The 20,339-nt window shown below is 46.0% G+C and overlaps 1 protein-coding gene across 11 annotated transcripts in view; it reads right to left on the bottom strand.

The window, feature by feature from the left end:
- Positions 1-20,339, bottom strand: part of ATP9B (ATPase phospholipid transporting 9B (putative)) — a 252,976-nt gene that overhangs the window by 201,275 nt on the left and 31,362 nt on the right. For 10 of the 11 annotated variants that reach the window (XM_053902858.1, XM_053902856.1, XM_053902864.1 and 7 more), the window contains 3 exons: positions 13,139-13,289; positions 10,111-10,224; positions 1,574-1,682 (listed from right to left, as the gene is read on the bottom strand). In XM_053902858.1, the coding sequence (XP_053758833.1) occupies positions 1,574-1,682; positions 10,111-10,224; positions 13,139-13,289 (374 nt within the window). The remainder of the gene's footprint in view (positions 1-1,573; positions 1,683-10,110; positions 10,225-13,138; positions 13,290-20,339) is intronic. The other variant, XM_053902861.1, reaches the window with a different exon arrangement.

Here is a 20,339-nt window from a genome sequence, read left to right as displayed (position 1 = left end):
ACAAAAAGACAGACGCTAACAGGTGCCGGTGAAGACGCAGAGAGACTGGACCACTCACACGCTGCTGGTGAGACAGCAAACCGGTAAGGCCAATCAGAAGAGGAGTTTGCAGTTTCTCAAGAACGTGCTTACCATACAATCCAGCAATTTCACTCGTGGCAGGTATGCTCGCAGAAGAAGTAACATCACGTTCGTACAGAAAAACCGCACGCAGACATTTGCGGCGGCTTTCTTTACAGTCGCCTCAAGTGGAAACAACGCAAATGTCCACCCACTACTGAATGGGAAGCAAACACGGCACGCCACAGAGAGGAGGAGCCCTGGGCAACGAAAAGAAAAAGAGCGCTGCCAGGCGCCACGCCAGCGATGAACTGATGACCCGTGACCACAGGACGCCGGGGAAAGAGGCCTGTGACACCAGCCCACACGCTGCAGGCTTCCGGACACCTGCTCCTCGGGGGCAGACCCATGGAGACAGAAAGCAGACCGGGGGACGGACCCGGGGCTGGAGGAGGGGCAGGAGGGGCAAGAATGGGATGACGGCTAACATATTCAGAGTTTCTTTCTAGAACGTCAAGACCGTTCCAAAAGCAGACGGCAGTAATGCTTCCATAACTCTGTGAACAGACCCAAACCACTGAACTGCACACTTTAAACGGATAAACTTTACGTTACGTGAGATCTGTCCAAATAAGCTATAAAAATATTTTTTTGGAGAATTATTTCAAATAAATAATTCAATGTACAAATGTCCCCATGTAATCAAAAGGTACAAACTCCACTCTAAACCTCAACTTTGAAACAGGCTTTGAAGTTATTATGAATACGTGTTTAGTTTTTCGGTGCCTTCCTTCATTGTCCCCCATTGATGCGATCACTGTCATGGTGTCACTGTCACTTTTTGACGGGCGTAATGCCCACCCACAAATGCTTTCCCCACACTCTTCCCAATACATCGCTTCTTTTCCACTGAGACTGAGAGACCAAATAAACAAACTCTTTAAAAACATAAATTAAGCAAGGGTTAAAAGCCCTGAACGAAGTTAAGGAGAAATGGGCATAAAGTGGTCCCACTTTGGATCATGACATGAACTGTAGGTGCTCCGAGACCTTGCACTTAAACAGTTTAAGGCCCTGGTACTAACTGTCTAACCCTACGACTGTGTTGAAAATATAACACAAACAGAGACGGCAGGTAAGGTGATACAGGGCTTCACAGAAAATGTCCTGCACCAGCTGGGTATCACACGTGTCTACGTGCACACGCCTCATATACAAACCGAGACAGAGCGCACCACACGACCATTTCTCGGTGTGCATGTGCGCATGTGTGTTTAAGTGTGTACATGTTTATACTCATACACACACATCCCAGCATCTGGAGAATGAATAAAAAATCTACCTTGAATTTGTAGGCATTACATTATCGTAAGAAAATTAATTAGATACCATATGTAATTTCATAATACTATTTTCGGTAACAGAATTATGACGTTTTCTTTCATTTATGTTAACTCTGACGTGATGGCTACATTAAGCAAACGATAAACTAAATCAAAAGTGTCTTGCTGACCTCTTACTGTGAGCTTGCTGTATAGCTGTGAATTTACTTCCTTGTCTCGCTGAAAACGCCGAAATTCATCAATTGCTTCCCTCATGATGGTAACAGCCAAAACGAATCCCTATGAGACAAAATAAAATCAGGTATTTGAGAAAACTGGATTTTAAATAACAAAACAGTAACAAAGTTTTACTCCCCACCCCCCACCCGCCAATTTGTTACTTCTAAAACATAAATGAAAACAAAGACCAAAAGGAACAATGAAACACCACTAAAAAAATATAATATATAAGATTTATGATTCTATCAGCCAAAATTTTTTTTTAAATTCGTATCATAGCTTGTATTTCAAGCCAAACATCAGAAAGGACTCAGTAACCTAAAAATAAGGAAACCAACAACCTTCAAAACCCCATGAATTATATTTAGAACATGCGAGCATTCAAGTTTAAATTAACAAAGACTGACATCAAAATCACACATTTCCTATACTTCTCTTTCTGGTAGAATGAGATGTGTAGCAACAGGAAGCTATCCCAGCACGACAAGTTTCTCCCCGTGGCAGCGTCTACAGACACACGTGGGGCACAGGCACAGCCACCACGCTTTTTTTCACTTTTTTTAAAAAATATTTTTATTTAAACTTATTTTTTTTTTTAATTTTGGGGGGGAGGGAGAGAGAGAAAGACAGCATGAGCAGGGGAGGGGCAGAAAGAGGGAGAGAGAGAGGATCCCAGAAAGACTCCACACTACCAGCGCAGAGCCGGATGTGGGGCTCGAACCCACAAACCGTAAGATCCTGACCTGAGCCGAAATCAAGAGTCGGACGTTTAACCGACTGAGCCACCCAGGCGCCCCTACTTCCTCACTTTTTAAGTAAAACCCCGGACAGATTAACTTGATGCTATCTAAATAAAACTTTTTTCAAAGTGTATTTATTTATTTTGAGAGAAATAGAGAGCACGGGAGTGGGGGAGGTGCAGAGAGAGAGGGAGAAGCTCAAGCAGGCTCCGTGCCGTCAGCGCAGAGCCCAACGTGGGGCTCGAACTCACAAACTGTGAGGTCACGACGTGAGCCGAAGTCAAGAGCCAGATGCTTAACCAACTGAGCCACCCGGGCGCCCCTACAGAAAACCTATGTACTTGGAATCTATTGTGAAATCTATTACACCGCTAACGTGGCTGGAGTCATTTTCAAAGGCTACTTGGGTGTTTTCTGACACGTTGCATGGCTCCTCTTCAAGTCAACCTCTCTCGGACCACACTGTCCAGTAGGCTTCATTTGACTGATGAGCATCCCCCCGTCTACTGTGAAAATGGCCAAGGCAAGGCCGGGCAACTCCCCTTAGGGGACAGTAACCTGTTATCCCAGGGCTGTTTTTGTGTCGCCGACAGGCTACACCACGTGGGCCCCTGGAACCCGTGGTCCTTGTGTTTACTGAAACACGGCCGTCCCCAGCGCATTCAGAGTTGTGCCACCATCAGCACCATCTGACTTTCATCACCCCAAAGAGAAAGCTCACCCCCCTTTCCCATCTCCCCTGCTCCCAGCCCCCTGCAACCATAGCGCCTCTTCTGGGTGACACGGTATGGTTGGCATTTTCATGAACTGCCAAACTGCTTTCACCACTTAACATGAGCTTACTGGCCATATACACGTTCTCTTGGGATAAATGCTATTCAGATCCTACACCCACTGTTTACCTGTGTCATTCGTCTTTTCACGTGAAGTTGTAAGAGCTCTTCATGTGATTCTGGGTATAAATACCTTGTTAGATATATGATTTACAAGCGTGAGGTTACACTTTCCAAGTTGTATTGTTTCACTTTCTTGATAGCGTCCTCTGATGCACCAAAGTTTTTAATTTTCATGATGTCCAATTTAAATTGTTTCTTTGGTCACCTGGGCTTTTAGTGTCCAAGATCCCAAAACTCCACCTCTGTTTTCTTCCAGGAGTCTTACTGGGTTCAGCTCTTCCACTGAAGTCTGTAACCCATTCTCGGTTACATTCTGTGTGTGACAGGAGGCAGGGTCCAAATTCATTCTTTGGCTCTGTCTCCACCGACCTGTCTTAGCACCCTTGCCAAAAATCAAGTTGTCCTAAGTGTCAAGGTTTGTTTCTGGACTCGACGTGTATCCCGTGATCTATCCTTCAGCTGGTACCACACCTTCTTGATGACTATAGCTTCAAAGTAAGTTTGGAATGGGAGGCAGGAGTCCTCCAGTACTGATCTACTTTCTAGGTCGCACTGGCTACTCTGCGTCTCTTGTATTTCCATATGAATTTTAGGATCGGTTTGTCAATTTCTGCCAAAAAAGCTACGTGGGATTCTCACAGGGATTGTACCGAATCTACAGATCAATTCGGAGAGTGCTATCGTTACAATAATATCAAGTCTTTCAATTCTTGAACATGGGATGACTTCTATCTATTTAGATCTTTAATTTTTTCAAAAACGTTTTAAGTTTTCAGTATGAAATCTTGCATTTTAGCTAAATCTACTATTTCTCCTTTCTGATGCTTTTATAAATGAAATTACTACACTAATTTCATTTTCCGGTGGTCACTGCTAGTATACAAAAATATAAGCGCTTTTTGTGTATCTATCTTATACCCCATAGCCTCACTAACTCCTTTATCAGCCCCAGCAAGTCTGTGTGTGTACTCCCCAGATTTGCCTACACACCAGGTCATGCCACTTGTCAACAGAGACAGCTTTTCTCTTTCTTTTCCATCTAAATGTCTTTTAGCACATATAAGACAAAAAAAAAAAAAAAACTATGAAAATCCAAAACAGGAAATACCAAAAATACTTTAAAGAAATTTAGTGTTATCAAAAGCCTTAAAATTTATACACATTTTAACCAAACAGTTCCACGTCTGGAAAGTTATCCTAAAAAACAAACAAAAAACCAAGGATCCCGGCATCAAATATAAAAAACCGGAAATAACCTAAATATCCACAAATAAGAAATTCCTGGTACACTCGTACGATGAAATACCGTATTTCCTTAACTCAAAGATGCCGTTAGTCTCGGGTGAGAAGACAATACCACTTTAAATACACCAATTCTAAGTCACAACTCATTGTCAGTAACGTGAAAAACACGCATCTACCCATCCGGGAAAGACAGTTCCGTGAGCCATTCTCACATAGAGAGTATTTACCATTAGGACTCACGTTCACCACGTAGAATTCCGTAAAACTGTGTTTGTGACGGACTCATCCCGAGAGGTAAGAGGAGAATGGCCGTCAAGCCCGTTACTTACACACCGAAGACAGTACCGTTAAAGGAGAGGGTCAGTCAGGCGAGCGCATGGCCATCACCTGGAAGGTGTTCTGCTCAAGCCCCACCTGAAGAGGGCGCCTTCACCTCTCCTCTGTGAGGCGCAGGTCCCAGATGGGTGTGTCATCTAAACTGTGCAGGTGGATGTAACTTTCACCCTTTAAACCTATGGCTTAAAGACAGCAAAAGTGAATTCTCCATTCATCAAGGAACTTTAAGCCACAAAACGTAAGAGTTCCCAGTGCTTCCGAGAACTCGAGAAGTGAAAGTAGGCTTCTACTTCAAAGCAGTAACATTAGAAAAGATGCGACAGAGGGTTGGGTCCCAACTTGTAAAACAGGAGGTGAGCGCTCTTGGGAGGAAACAGAGCCCTGAAGACCGCTGGTGCACACGAGCAGCTCGCAGCCACGCTCCAAACCTAAGGTTTCCCCGAACACGTAACAGATGTGGAGGCCACTCCCGGGCCACCACGTCCGTCTCCGGCTTATCTATCCCGAGAAAAACCCCAAAAGCCAGCCTCAGAACATAAAGCAGATTCCAAGAAAGGCACAGCTGAGGCCAGGGTTTCCTTCACAGGCACTGGAGTCTACGACCCATGGACCTCCACCTGCAGAGTTTACATCTACTGAGTCTTAACTGGGTCACTGCAGACTGACGGCCTATGGAAGTTGTGGGTAAGTAAGTCTTCCCACAGGAGGGGCCGGGCCTTCCCGCGACCTCAGCACCGACCACGTCCGAGACCGAAGCTACGGTACCGCTACTGGAAAACCCAAACTGGACACAAGGGGGTGACAGTACTTCAGTGACACAACAGTATTTGAGGTCAGCCTGTTAATCAGAACGGGTGACGGGAATGTCTCACGTGGCCGGTCCACGGGCCATGATTAAATCTTGTTTCATAAAGTGGACTTCTTTTTTCCTACTTCGCCAGACGACCCAGGAGTCATGTAAAGTAACTGCCAAAATAATATGCATTTTTATAAAAAGACAAAAAATTCTATTGATATAATACCAGTTTAAACTTGAGGGATTCTTATATACCAGAAGCTTTTTATTTTAAGTTTATTTATTTACTTTGAGGGACAGAGAGAGAGAGCGCGAGCACGAGCAGGGGAGGGGCAGAGAGAGGGGGAGAGAGAGAATCCCAAGCAGGCTCCACACCGTCAGAACAGAGCCTGATGTGGGGCTCGAATCCATGAACCGTGAGATCATGACCTGAGCAGAAGTCAGATGCTTAGCTGACTGAGCCACCCAGGAGCCCCCAGAAACTATTTTATGGGTTTTTTTAAATTTTTTTGAATGTTCATTTATTTTTGACAGACAGAGAGAGAGCACGAGTAGGGGAAGGACAGAGAGAGGGAGACACAGAATCCAAAGCAGGCTCCAGGCTCTGAGCTGTCAGCACAGAGCCCGACGCGGGGCTCGAAGCCACGAACTATAAGACCGTGACCTGAGCCGAAGTTGGACACGTAGCCGACTGAGCCCCCAGGCGCCCAAACTTTTCTATGTTTTTTGAATGAGTCAACTTTTAAATGCCACAAAAACCTAATGAGCAATACTTCAGACAGGGAAACTGAGGCACAAGGAGCGCAAGTACTTCGAGAGCGGTCGTCCCTGGGCGGCATGCGATAGGAGTCCCAGTGAGGGATGTGCTTTCTCCTTTCCGTACTCCACCCACACCACCGAAGTACAGAGACACTCAGGAAAGGAGTGGACAGAGGGAAGGACTGGAGAATCATACTGAAAGTCAGAGTCTCTTGCAAATGCCCTGGTCACCCTGGAGGTTACGTGTTAACAAACTTCCAGGACCACATCTTATATGGAAGAGGTAGCATCACCAACCCAGACTTCCTCTAAGAATCGTCTGCATGGGCAGGTCTATCCCACCTCATTCATTCCGACAGAAGCACTGCGATCCGTTTTGGTACTCTGGTTACACCAGCTGTCCCTCAAAGAGCTGTTCCGAAGGCTGAACGATACGAAAGGTAATCCTCATTCCGACACAAGAATGTAATGATGAAATCAATTATTTTCAGTTGACTCTTCTGTCATATGGCAAGATATAACAGAAAGGAGATCAGAGCTGAAGTAAACAATATTGCCAGGAATAACTGACAAAAACGATTCCGAAGCTATCACTGTTTTCAGAAACACCCTTTAGCTGGAGAACAGAGGGAAATCAGAAGTTTCCTGCTGAAAATTAGCGGGCGGGAGACCGAAGACTTGATAACCACCAGCCGGATGACGGGTTTACGCTGGATTGGCGGGTTTCTGTCAGGGAGGAACCTGGAGATGCCGAGCCCTTTTTCTGGGCAAGAAACCTCAGAAGGTTCTGCCTTACGGAACCTCACAAGGCAAGCAGAGAAAAGGCGGTGCGACGTGAGTGCGTACGAAGGCCACGCGCCGGGGCAGGCCCCCCAGGACGGGGTGAACGGGCGGCTCGAGAACCAGCAGGAACTCAGGAGCTGTGAGAATCCTGCTGAAGAATACTTCCTTGACTTTAAAACAAAACAAAAAACAGTATGTGGTCTGGATACAGATTTAGTGTAAATCTGCCGCGACTAAGAAAAAAGATCTTCTCTATGTGGTATCTGAATTTTCAGTTTCCAAAAAACGTTTCTGAGGGGAGCTTGGATCAAAGAACCAGCCTATCTAAGCCTGCTTCCGGGATCTGAAGGCGAGCCTGACGCACACGTCAACTTTTTAAGACCTTTGCTAAACCAGAGGTTAAAACGTGCACGAGGAGCGCAAGCGCAGACTCGCAAGTCCTGACTGATCACACGACCAGAGGCACTGATCACACACGGTCGGCACACTTGACCAGACCTGTACGTGTCACACGACCGGGGCTGCCACCGGGGCGGGGAACGGCCGGCGCGTCCCGAGGAAGCATGAAGCGCAGCTCAAACGGGAGAAGCGGGCTTTTCACTCTTCCGCGGGGCCCCCGAGCCTCTGCTCAGCGTCCCTTCTAGGAGCACTGAGCCAGGTGCCTACCGGGGGGACACTTCTCTGAGCACGGGGAAGTGAATTCCCACATGCCCAGTGCTTCAAACACCTGCGGCTGACAGGACAGGACAGGTCAGGTCAGGCTGGCGGACGTAAACTTCACACGGACAGAGGAAGGGGCGGCTCTGGCCGACACAGCCAATTCTGCGCACACTTAAAAGCAAGTCCTCGTTAGGAATCCACCCGCAACGAACATTCTCTTTGGCTACGAGCCACTTAAGTCACGGTCGTGAGGAAAAGACGCAAAAGCAAAACAAACGAACGCTCTGTACGTCAGAGTTTTAAGAGGGTCCCGTGTCCTCAGACAATCAGCGCTAACGGACACTTCAAGCCGAGCTGGCGGTGACACCGGAGGGGTGAGAGCACCCTGCGAAGCCACGGGTAGGAAGAGGGGCCAAAAATAAACACCCTGAGATGGTAAGTACACTTGATCTACGCTTTCACTGGAAAATGGGAAAACTAAGCAGGGCTTAGGCGATGAGATTCCCAGGATGCACAGGGAACAACGTGCAATCAGACCGATCGTCACAGCCGCGTCTGTTAACTGTGAAAAATCAGAAAGGAACTCAAAGTCTCCTTCCCCGGGAAGATGGACAAATCGACTGTGTACATATTCAACGGAACACTTCCGAGAAGCGAAGAGTACGGGAACCAGACCTGTACGTGTCCGGGATCCGTTTTATGAGACAACGTTAAGTCAAAACGCATGTTGCAAAAGGGTCCACGGAGTAAGGTGATCTTCATGCAAACTTTTCAGAGCATGCGAACAATACGATTTCAGGGAGACAAACGTTAAGTAGTAAAATTACTGGGAGACGCGTTAACAACTGAAGCTCAAATGCAAACAGAAGTCGCCTGCAGGGGAAGGAAGGTGAGCACGGGGAAAAGAAGAGAAAGGCCCCCCTCCGTCGCCTCTCCACAGCCACCTGGCTTGAACACCAACTCTGAGCACTGAGGTCTGAGCTTCGGTGTCGCCCGCGTGCTACGCGACACCCACACAGTCACGGGGCTCCCTCTCCCTCACCCACGGGAGCACCCTGACCTCCCTTACAAGCACCGTCCCCCACGTCCCCCCAGTCGCCACGCTCCAGCGGCACCCCCAGCATCCTGGCCCGAGAGTTTCTGCAACCGCGGCTCCCTGTGCCTGCGCCTCTCTCTTCCCTGACCAGTGCGTGGCCCGGGCTCTCAGGAATCCGGATGTCATCCCAATGCCACCCCTCACAGGGGCCTAACTTAGATAATCCCGGCGTCGTCCAACCCCACTGATTTCCTGAGTGCAGCGTACTGACTCCGTGATCCATCCGTACTACAAACACCGTTACTGTCACTGCCCAAACCTGCGCTCCTCCGAAGTCTGTGTGGGTGCACAGGAGGAGGGGCTGACTCCAGCGACCCTGCCGACGAGACTTCCGTCCCCTCTGCCAGTCGCCCTGGCGCATCTGAGACCGGCTGCGAGAGGCGGCAGGACGGCGCAGCCTGGAGAAATGAACTCCGGAGCACGCCGCTCACGTCCCAGCTCCGAGAGGAGCACTGATGCAGGTAAGTGAGCACTACGCCGGCTCCTTCCCTAAAGGAGGAGTTTCACTACGTTGTCTTGACTGGATTATGCTGACAATCTGCCCAAAAGGGGGCAGTCCATTTTTCCAGGTGCAAGGAAGAAAGAAGGCATTCGCATCGTGTACATAAGCTGAAAACTGATGAAAATTATCGGCAAACAGCATCAAACTATCCCAGCGGCGTGATGTTGGAAATGGAAGTATTCGATGAGAAGTATCATTTGCCTTTCCAAAACTTTTATGCACTGAGGGGTCAAGCGGAAATGGTCCGGACTTCACTGAGATACTTCAGCCAAAAGTAAGAACCGCCCATCTGTCAGGACAAGAGGGTCGCTGAGCAGATCACACCCTGGTTCCAGACAGTGCCATCAGCACAGGGGAGAGACCGACCCGTTATCGCAGCCTCAGTACAGAATGCGCCATGGAAACCACCCCCCCCCCCGCCCCCCACCAGCAGGGGTGCCTAGCGGCCCCTCCAGACGACACCTGGAGGGAGCAGTGCACCACCCGGACACTCCTGCAGGGCTGCCCGGCACACATGTGACCGAGCTCTGTAAAATCTTTCACGGAAGTTCACAGATACACGGCAACAATATCACATTTCTTAAAATCTGATCAGTTTCTCTCTCAACCATCTCCACTCTTAAAACCATATTCTAAATAATCATTTAACTTAATTTCAAAAATCTTTTCTTTTACCAGAGGAGCCCAGTAGGTGTAGAGATAGCCTATTTTCAATGCTGGTACAAACTGCGAGCAGGATACTACCAGAAAATAGAGATTCAAGAAAAACTTGAATTGTTCATACAAAACCTAAAAAGGAAAAAGAAAAAATTAACACAGTCTCTCCAAGGAAAATCTTTAATACTTCAATCAAATAATTAAATCGGCACAATATCTAACTACATCTCCAACAAACATTGAGAATATGCCCTGAGTTACAGTAAATTTCTTAATTTTGGCACTGGCTTTCCAATAACCAAATCACATACAAAGCGAGGTAAGGTTACCTCAAAATTATGTCTAAAATAAATTGAAAAAAAGACAATTAGAACTTTCAATTATGTTAAAAGCATCCTCTAAAAGTTTTGATTTTCCAGTTTTCCACACTGACCTACATATAAATATCTTTGTACGTACATCAAAGCAAATGAGATAGCAAGTCCTTTCCAGTGTTGGTGGTCGATAAATATATATTTATATACACACGTGTATCTTGATAACTCAGAAAATCTTACAATGGGAAAGTCGTGTTAACCCTGTATTTATGCAACGGTAAAAAATAAAACACGACAGCCACGTTTCTGAACACGAACGTCAGGGCAGTTTCACAAAAGCTGAGTGAACAGGCAGAGGGTGCACACAACGTGACTTCACAAAACCGCCTCCGCCTCCTGTAAATATCTGCTTCCCGCAGACGGTAAGAGACGATGACATATAAAAGAATGTGAATTCCAAAGCAATTTTGGGGGAGACAGATGCCTACGTATTTTTTACAGACTCTTAGCAGTGAACCTGCAACAAGAGCTTCAAATACAAAATAAATATCATTCAACAAAATGTTAGGAAGGCAAATCCTGCAACTTTCTGTTTTTGTTTTTTAATTCAAATAGAGTTGTCTTTAAGGAAGAAAACCCAAGATCCGGTATATTAATACACTTCTATTTACAAATTCTCAAACTATTAAATTGAAATTGAAAACGAAAATGGAAGAAACCTCGTGTTTACAGACGAGAATAACTCAAACAGCAGCTGTAACCGCAATTAAACTTCCATCCTTGCAACTTGCAGTCGAAATCTCCTTGGATACCATTTTTTATGCAACTCGAAGGCAGGAAAATTTCAACCAGAGCAGAGCAGTGGGTTAAGTACTTACTGTTGACTTAAAGAGTCCGGAACCACAGGTTTCACGTAATGAAGTTTTCCACATCAACACACAGTTGCTTGTGCAACTAAAGCATCGGCTACATTGATAACATGTTTATATTCATAATCATATTCAATTGCTGTCTAAAAATGTTTTCAGTCATTTCATAAATTAATCTCAGCAGGAGAGAAAGCTCTTTTTCCTCAGTGATTTCTTTAAAATCTCTGTTAGCATAAATTATATCTATTAGCAATTCAAAAATTGCCATTTGGTGCTAAAAATGGCATTGAATTCCTACTGTGCAATTACCAAATGTTTCTAAAATACTACGTTTTAGATGAAAAGCCTAATTTAAGAGACAATCTAAGGAAACAAATTCACACGGTAACACTTGTGCAGACAACACATCAACAGGTATTTTCAGGACACGGCCAATCTTGGCAGGCTGTGTGGATTTACTCTGGTCAAAATTAAGCTGTGCTGTTGGCTTTAAGCCGCCGTAATCAATACCTTCTTGTCTACCGAATGAACTTTGTGACCTTTAGGAAAATGTGCGATGCTTAGCCAATCCGCGAGTATTTAATAATTTAAAATTAAAAAGAAAGCAGCAGCTTCATTCAATACAGATGAGAGTATTTATCTGCCTGAAAGACAGTTTACATTTTATATCCTGACAAAAGAGCAGTCTTTCAATTACGGAGCCAACGGTTTTGTGTGTTTTAATAAAGAGCAAATTAGATATCAAGCATTCACCAACTATTAGATGGATGGGGAAGGGTGGTGGGAGGTAATCAATGCCCAACATAAAATCGGCATGATTATTTACATAAAAACATGAAAAGTAAGACAGCCCTCATTTCACAAAACCAAGAGACTTTCTTGCAAAATAGCATAAAGCTAATAACTAGAACATGTCAAAAACTTTGATCTAGAAACATAGTCAGTAGGAGCTGCCTTTTGCCTGTAGAAAGATGAACAAATTCGTCTATTAAAATAGGAAATGATGCACAAAAATCAAAAATTATCCAATCATTCTAAATACATACAGAGTTTGTACATATTTAAGACAAAAATATCACCAGCAATAAAAGAAATTAATCAAATATTTAAACCTCAATATTTAAACTCAGCATAATACCTATTTAAGATAATGAATAATACAATAATACATGGCCTGAAATTCATAATGTGAAGTAGAAAATCCACCTATAAATGCTTACAGAGATCCTGTTACGGAGTCCTGTCTGTGTAAGCACTTACGTTACTCTCATTTGGAGGCTCCTACGCAGGCTTTACACTTGGCATTCAGCTTCACTTCCAAACGAAACTTACAGCTCTTTTCTGATAATTTAATTCAGGCCTACTTGGTTATTTCCACAGTAGCATAAATATTTTTATCTAAGGCTGAAGTCACACTATAAACTTTCTCTTTTCTTAATTTTTTTTTTTTTTAATGTTTATTTTTGAGACAGAGAGAGACAGAGCATGCACAGGAGAGGGTCAGAGAGAGAGGGAGACACAGAATCTGAAACAGGCTCCAGGCTCTAAGCTGTCAGTACAGAGCCCGACACGGGGCTCAAACTCACGGACTGCGAGATCATGACCTGAACCGAAGTCGGACACTTAACCGACTGAGCCACCCAAGCGCCCCAAACTATAAACTTTCTTAAGTTGAACTCTATGCTGTACCCGTAAAAGTGTGCATGCATTATTTAACAATCATCTGAAACATGAATGGTTCAAAAACAAAGGGACACTGATTTGGACGGGACACAATTAAAAGGGGGGGAAAACAGTGAAAACAAAAGCAGCTGGCAATGTCTCATATAAAGCCCAGTTTTACGAATGTAACAGCCTTACCCCAGGTATAAAGGTAAATATATTGTATTTCTGATTTTTGATAGAGTTTCGGGGATGCTTCTCTTCACACTTTTCAGGACATCCGAGCCACACTGTGCGAGCTTTTAGTTCTCTCTTTCTTTGACAAATATTTACCAGCCAATCACAGCAACTGCATGAAAAAAAGAGACACATTATGAATGCTCTATTCCAAGTCTTTAAACTAATCGTACACATTTAGAGCCAATACGGATTGTTTCTGTGTATATGCACTAGACACTGACAGCATATCTAAAGCTAATCTGTAGGGTTGTCTTAAAATAAGTTTTATGGATATGAAGGTGTGACATAAAACACTGAGAGAAACTCGTATGAGCGAGGATATGACGACTTTTCGAACCTCAAGGAAACTATCTTCCCTGTTTAGACCAAACAGGGTCGAAACAAAACGAAAAACAAAAAACAAAAACAAAAAACCCCACTGACATCCTGAAGTAGTCAATGCTTTACTACGCTGAGAAAAAGGCAGTCTGTTGTTCATAATTCTCAACGCACCGCTCGGGAATTTGATGATAGAGGTCCTCAGACATCAGTTCATCCCAAACGTGACCTGCCCTCTCTTCTTTGAGGGGACCACTTTTTTCCTTTCTAAAAAGGCGCCTTTTCTAGTAGCATTAATATAAAGTTAAGACTTACGGCTCAATTCAGTATTTAGGAAGGGTACTGCTGCTCAGTGGGATGTTCTAGTGACAGTGACAGTGACAGCTCCACTGCATTGCCATGCAGCCATGCTCATGTGTGCAGTAAACACGTTAGATCTGTCCTTGCTCTAACAGCACCAGGGCTCCAGGAGCACAAATACTTCTACTCCCTGGACGTCCAAACCACCATTTTTGGATAGAGAGAATAAAGGTTTCTTAAACTACTTAAGAAAATGATGAAAAGGCATCAGAGCCATCTCAACTGAGCGTAACATAATCAGGAATTTAAAACCTGATCTAATTCAGATCCCCACAACGCCGAGGAAGCCTGGGAAGTCTTCCGGGTGCGCTCCAGGCTGGACGGGCAGGCCGGCAGCAGAAGGCGCAACTGCCGAACTCCCCTGGGTGACAGAGTAAGCTCAAAAGGTCACAGGAAGTTTGCGGGACGACGACAGTCTTCTAGGCGTCATTACAAAATGAGGCTGACGCTCTGGGCTTGTACCTTGAAGTCACCGCCTAACTTCCACGGTGGGGCACTAGCCGACGCGACCCTTCGGAAATCGCCTGCCTTGCAAGTGATCAAAACGCAGACACAGCGCTTCCCGGCCCAGCGGGGGGCATCCCATGTGAGCGTACAGTTGTGTGCAGGGCATCTCTACGGACGGTCTGCCTACTTGCCAGCTGTGCCCAGAAGATCTTCAGTCTGGAAGGGCAGGGCTTTGCCCTCGGAAGCCCCCTGGCCTTCGGTCGTGGGCACCCGGCCACGGCACCGGGAGCACTGTCACCGTGAGTGAGCTCTCCCACGATGGGAACGCATGCGGCAGCCACAGACGAGCGGGTCAGCTCTGACACACCCCCAGAGACCCTCCTGCTTCAACTTTTAAGAACAGACAGCATCTTCACATATCAAGTATGCTTTTAAGTCCCCGACTGTTATAAATCAGGATGTTATTAAAGTGATTTAAGGCTGTCTAAGTATTCCCATGTTTACTGCTTTCTTTGGGGGGGGGGGGGGGGGGGGGGGGGGGGGGGAGGGGGGAGGGGTGGGGAGTAGGGATTGTCAAGTAGCTTTAGTAAAATGTTAGGGATTTGTGATCTGTTCAGGCGTGAATGAAACAAAAATTAAATGAGACTTCAAATAAAATATAAGCATCAAACTCCCATTTCTCACCCTGCTGCTGCTTCTACTGTGTGGCCTGGACACCCTCCCTAGGACTCTTCTCCTCTGGCACCATCCACCTTGCCACGCCCCTGCCACCCGCCCCTCCCCCGTCAGGACCCCAGACACCCCGGAGGTCAGGGGGCTCCCTCCCGACTCCTTCCCGGCAGCAGCTCAAAATTGCCAGCCTCTTATCTAGCCGCATACAGCCGGTGCTCCCGGTGCACAAAAGCCACGCAGTTATGGTACACGAGACCCACGTTACACGAGCCGGGAGGGACTCTTCCCCAAACTCCGGGTTCAATCGGTATGACACCCGCAACTACCTTCCGGAGATGTCAGACCCCCACGTCTCCCCCAGGAGGAAACTGGGGGCCAGAAAAGTAAGCAATTTCTCCAAGACGAAACAACTCGTTGCTGGCAGAGCTACGCGGCTTCCCGAGTCACACTCAGAACGCCTCCAATCTTAGAAAGTTGCATCTGACACAGAAGCGCACGTTACTGGGGGCGCCCGGGTGGCTCCGTCGGCTGGGCGTCCGACTTCGGCTCAGGTCACAATCTCACGGTCTGTGGGTTCGAGCCCCGCGTCGGGCTCTGGGCTGACGGCTCAGAGGCCGGAGCCGGCTTGGGATTCAGTGTCTCCCCCTCTCTTTGCCCCTCCCCCACCCACTCTCTGTCTCTCAATAATAAATAAACATTAAAAAAAAAAGCTTTTTTAAAAAGAAGTGCACAGGGGGCGCCTGGGTGGCTCAGTCGGTTAAGCGGCCGACTTCGGCTCAGGTCATGATCTCGTGGTCTGTGAGTTCTAGCCCCACATCGGGCTCTGTGCTGACAGCTTGGAGCTCAGAGCCTGGAGCCTGCTTCAGATTCTGTGTCTCCCTCTCTCTGACCCTCCCCTGTTCATGCTCTGTCTCTCCCTGTCTCAAAAATAAATAAACGTTGGGGCGCCTGGATGGCTCAGTCGGTTAAGCGGGCGACTTCGGCTCAGGTCATGATCTCGCGGTCCGTGACTTCCAGCCCCGCGTCGGGCTCTGGGCTGACAGCTCAGAGCCTGGAGCCTGCTTCATATTCTGGGTCTCCCTCTCTCTCTCTCTGCCCTCTCCTGCTCATGCTGTCTCCCTCTGTCTCTCAAAAATAAATAAACAGTAAGAAAAATTTAAAAAATAAACAAATAAATAAATAAACGTTAAAAAAAATTTAAAAAGAAGTGCATGTTACTGTACTGCCCAATATAGCATCCGCTGGCCACGTGACTTTTTTTTTTTAAGTTTAGTCAAGAGAGACAGAGAACAAAAGACAGAGAAAGAGTGCAAGCATGAGTGGGGGAGGGCCGGAGAAGAGAGAATCCCAAACAGGCTCCATGATGTCAGCATGGAGCCCAACGGGGGCTCAGTCTCACAAACCGCGAGACCACGGCCAGAGCCGCCATCAAGAGTGGGACGCTAATCTGACTGAGCCACCCAGACTATTCATTCGGCATGTAACTGTCTCAGTATGAATCAAAATTCAGTGAAATAAAAAGTCCAGTTCCTCAGTTACATTAGCCACATTTCAAGGGCTCAACAGCCACCTGGGCCAGCGGCTACCATACCGGACATCGCAGATCTGGAACATTCCCCTCGTCACAGGGAGGGTTACCGGGCAGGGCTGGTCCACGGGGAGCATGGTGCAGACACAGGCGCAGCGGGCAGGATACAAGCTTCAATTCGGGGCGAAAATCCTCCAGCAAAGTATTCAAACGGGAATTTTTGTTCGGAAACACCTACTTGCCTAATGTGTGTGACGGCTTAACGTACACAAGTCGGGCAAATCCACCGTGATAATTGAAAACAGAAAAACTGAGTGTTTGAAAAATGTATGTAAAATTTAGAAAATGTGGGTTTGGGGTGCCTGGGTGGCGCAGTCGGTTAAGCGTCCGACTTCAGCCAGGTCACGATCTCGCGGTCTGTGAGTTCGAGCCCCGCGTCGGGCTCTGGGCTGATGGCTCGGAGCCTGGAGCCTGTTTCAGATTCTGTGTCTCCCTCTCTCTCTGCCCCTCCCCCGTTCATGCTCTGTCTCTCTCTGTCCCAAAAATAAATAAAAAACGTTGAAAAAAAAAAAATTAAAAAAAAAAGAAAATGTGGGTTTTACAAAGTTTACACTGGTATCAGCATATTCTTATACAGACAAAAGGCTCCATAAATGTAAAACCACTTTGAGCATCACATGCACACTGCAGACAACAGCTAAAATAAAAACGTCAACATCAACACCACTGCGTGTAGCACCTGAACCTAACAACCCAGTAAGTTCCAAAGACTTACACTCTATAAACTCTAAATTAAATACCAAGGGCTAAAAACACGTATACTCAACAGTTTATTAATTTTTCCCTATAGCCCTATATAGGAAAAAAAAAAAAAAAGATTCCTAGACTTCCAAGATGTAACGATTATTTGAAACACTTGGCTACTGATAACTATCAACAAAAGTATTATTACTAAGTATTTCCTCATACAAATACAAAAGAAAGTGGTAGATAGGGAGCCACAATCCAATCACATGCTATTTCACAGAATTAAATGAATACAGAGCCTTGAGGGTTTAAAAGCCTGGGGTCCCACCAGAATTGCCACTGGCGATGCAGGCAGAAACTATGAGCAGGAGGGGAAGACAGGTGCCTTGAGTGCATAAGCCCCCAAAGGTGAGTAACCCAGAAAGTATACTTAAGCCTCATGGAGCTGTAGAGGTGAGCAGGAAAATAAAATGAGGGGCAATTTCTGAGGAAGATGGATCTGTGAACACTGATAACAAGAGGGCGAGTGAAACGGAGGTCCTTGGGAGGAAACAACCAGGAGCTAGCTTCACCTGGTAACACTTCTTTGGAAGTGGAATATTTTCTAAGTGAGTGATTGCTCGGGAGACACTGCCCATTTATACATAAATCACCTTACATTGTCAAGTCACATAAGACTAAATCCAAGAGTGAATACGGCAGAGCAGCATGGACACCCTCAGCTTGTCTTGTCCCTGAAACGCAGCCAGATCAGCACCAAGCCATTCTGCACACCTAGGAAACTGATCTGAGGATTAACACAACAATCCGTATACCCTGAGCCACAGAACTCGGCAGGTACGCAGTGCGGAGACGTGAAATGGTGGAGAAAAAAGCCCCAGAAGGTAGGGAGCTGTTTTCGTGGAGAGAGGACAGAGAAAGAGAAAGGGGGAGAGTGAGGCACATCAAGATCATGCAAGAAAAGCACTCCCCCAAAAGCAGCTGGAGAGAAAGAGTGAAAACACGCGCAGGGAACTGAACAAGGAATCTGTTCCCCAAAACCACTGACGAGAAGAAAGGAGAGGGTTTCAGCACCACCAGGATTCTACAAACAGTGGAAGACAGTCTGAAGTTCTGGAGCCCAGTGCCTGGCGGTGCTCTGGTGAGGAAGCAGGGCGAAGCCCCGGGAGCAGGCAGCGGGGTCTGAGAGGTCCGTGTGCCACACGGGGAGAAGCAGTTCCGCTGCTTGGAGTGCATTTGGTAGAGGCCATACAGCCTCCCCACGGGCAAAGGTCCCAGGGGATCCCAGAGAGCAGCCACGTTTGCTGGTATTGGGACAAAGATGCCAGAGTGTGGCAAAACCTGGTGCCAGCTGTGTGCTGTGATTGGCCATAACCTCTGAACCTCTGCTGCTGTGCAACGGCATGAACATTTTCTGGGGCAAGCCAGGACCGGCCGTTGCTCAGTGAGACCCTTCCCCAGAGAGCTGGTGTGGGTCCAAGCCACAGGGGTCTCTGAAGTCTACACGGTACCCTATCTGTGTAGAGATGGGGAGTGGACGGAGGCCTGAGACAACGGAGAGGTGCCTGATCACAAGTCGGTGAAAGAGCGAAGTTCCTGTGCCAGAGACTAGGCAACTGGGTGAAACCATTTCCATCTCTCATGTGCACGCACATGTGTGCCACAATGATCCACCTCAGTAAGCTACGCAGCGCCACCTATTGGACAATACAGCCGTTACACCAAGCCCTGTCCAACTGCGCCATCCAAGTACACCATCCAGAAGACCGGCACAAGTCCCTCCACCTGCTTAATGTATGGACTATAGCGGGCTTTCCTGTTCAGTTCTAAGGGAAACTGGATGTAACTTCACTGTAGTTTCATTCTGTTTTCTGACTCATGTATTTGTTCGTTTGCTTTGCTTTGTTTTTGCTTACATTGTTTTCTTTTTTTCGTTTTTCTTCCTCATTCTTGCATACAGAAAGAAAAATTTATTTTTATTATTTTTTATCTTATTTTTTACTTCATAAATTTTTTATTCTATTTCATTTAATTCTATTTTACTATATATTTTTTTAATTTTTTTCTTACCTTTTTTCTTTCCCTTTTCTCTCTATTCTATCAAGTTTCTTTCAACAAGCAGATGAAAACACACCTAGCATCAAGCTGCATTTGATTTTTTGCTTTGTTTTTAATTTTTTAATTTTTATATTTTACTTTTTCTTTTCCTCAAGATGACAAAATGAAGAACAAAAGAAAGAAGAGAAAGACATGACAGCCGAGGCTTAATCAACACAAATATAAGGAAGATGTCTGACCTAGAATTTAGAACCATGATAATAAGAATACTAGCTGGGGTTGAAAAAAGTCTAGAACCCCTTTCTGCGGAGATGAAAGAATTAAATCTAGTCAGCACGAAGTTAAAAATGCTATAACCAAGATGCAATCTCAAATGGATGCGATGACGGAAAGGATGGACGAAGCAGAGCAGCAAATCAGCAATTAAGACGATAAAACTATGGAGAATAATGAAGAAGGAAAATGGAGGGAAATAAAGGCAAAATATCACGATTTGAGACTTAGAGAACTCAGTGACTTATTAAAAAGGAGTAACAGGGGCGCCTGGGTGGCGCAGTCGGTTAAGCGTCCGACTTCAGCCAGGTCACGATCTCACGGTCCGTGAGTTCGAGCCCCGCATCAGGCTCTGGGCTGATGGCTCAGAGCCTGGAGCCTGTTTCCAATTCTGTGTCTCCCTCTCTCTCTGTCCCTCCCCCGTTCATGCTCTGTCTCTCTCTGTCCCAAAAATAAAATAAACGTTGAAAAAAAAAAAAAAAAAAAAAAAAAAAAAAAGGAGTAACATCCGAATGATAGGAGTCCCAGAAGAGAGAGAAAAGGGGGGAGAAGGTTTACATGAGCAAATTATAGCAGGAAACTATCCTAATCTGGGGAAGGACACAGGCATCAAAATCCAAGAAGCACAGAGAACTCCGATTAGATTTACCAAAAACCAACAATCACCAAGCCAGATAACAGTCAAATTCACAAAATACACAGAGAAAGAATTATGAAAGCAGCAAGGGGAAAAAAAAACTTTTTAACCTATAAGGG

Source organism: Panthera pardus, unplaced genomic scaffold (assembly GCF_024362965.1).
Source record: "Panthera pardus isolate Hobbes unplaced genomic scaffold, ASM2436296v1 HiC_scaffold_15, whole genome shotgun sequence".
Classification (NCBI taxonomy): Eukaryota; Metazoa; Chordata; class Mammalia; order Carnivora; family Felidae; genus Panthera; species Panthera pardus.
The sequence above is the reverse complement of the archived record's forward strand: the minus strand, read 5'-3'. Positions and strand labels throughout refer to the sequence as shown.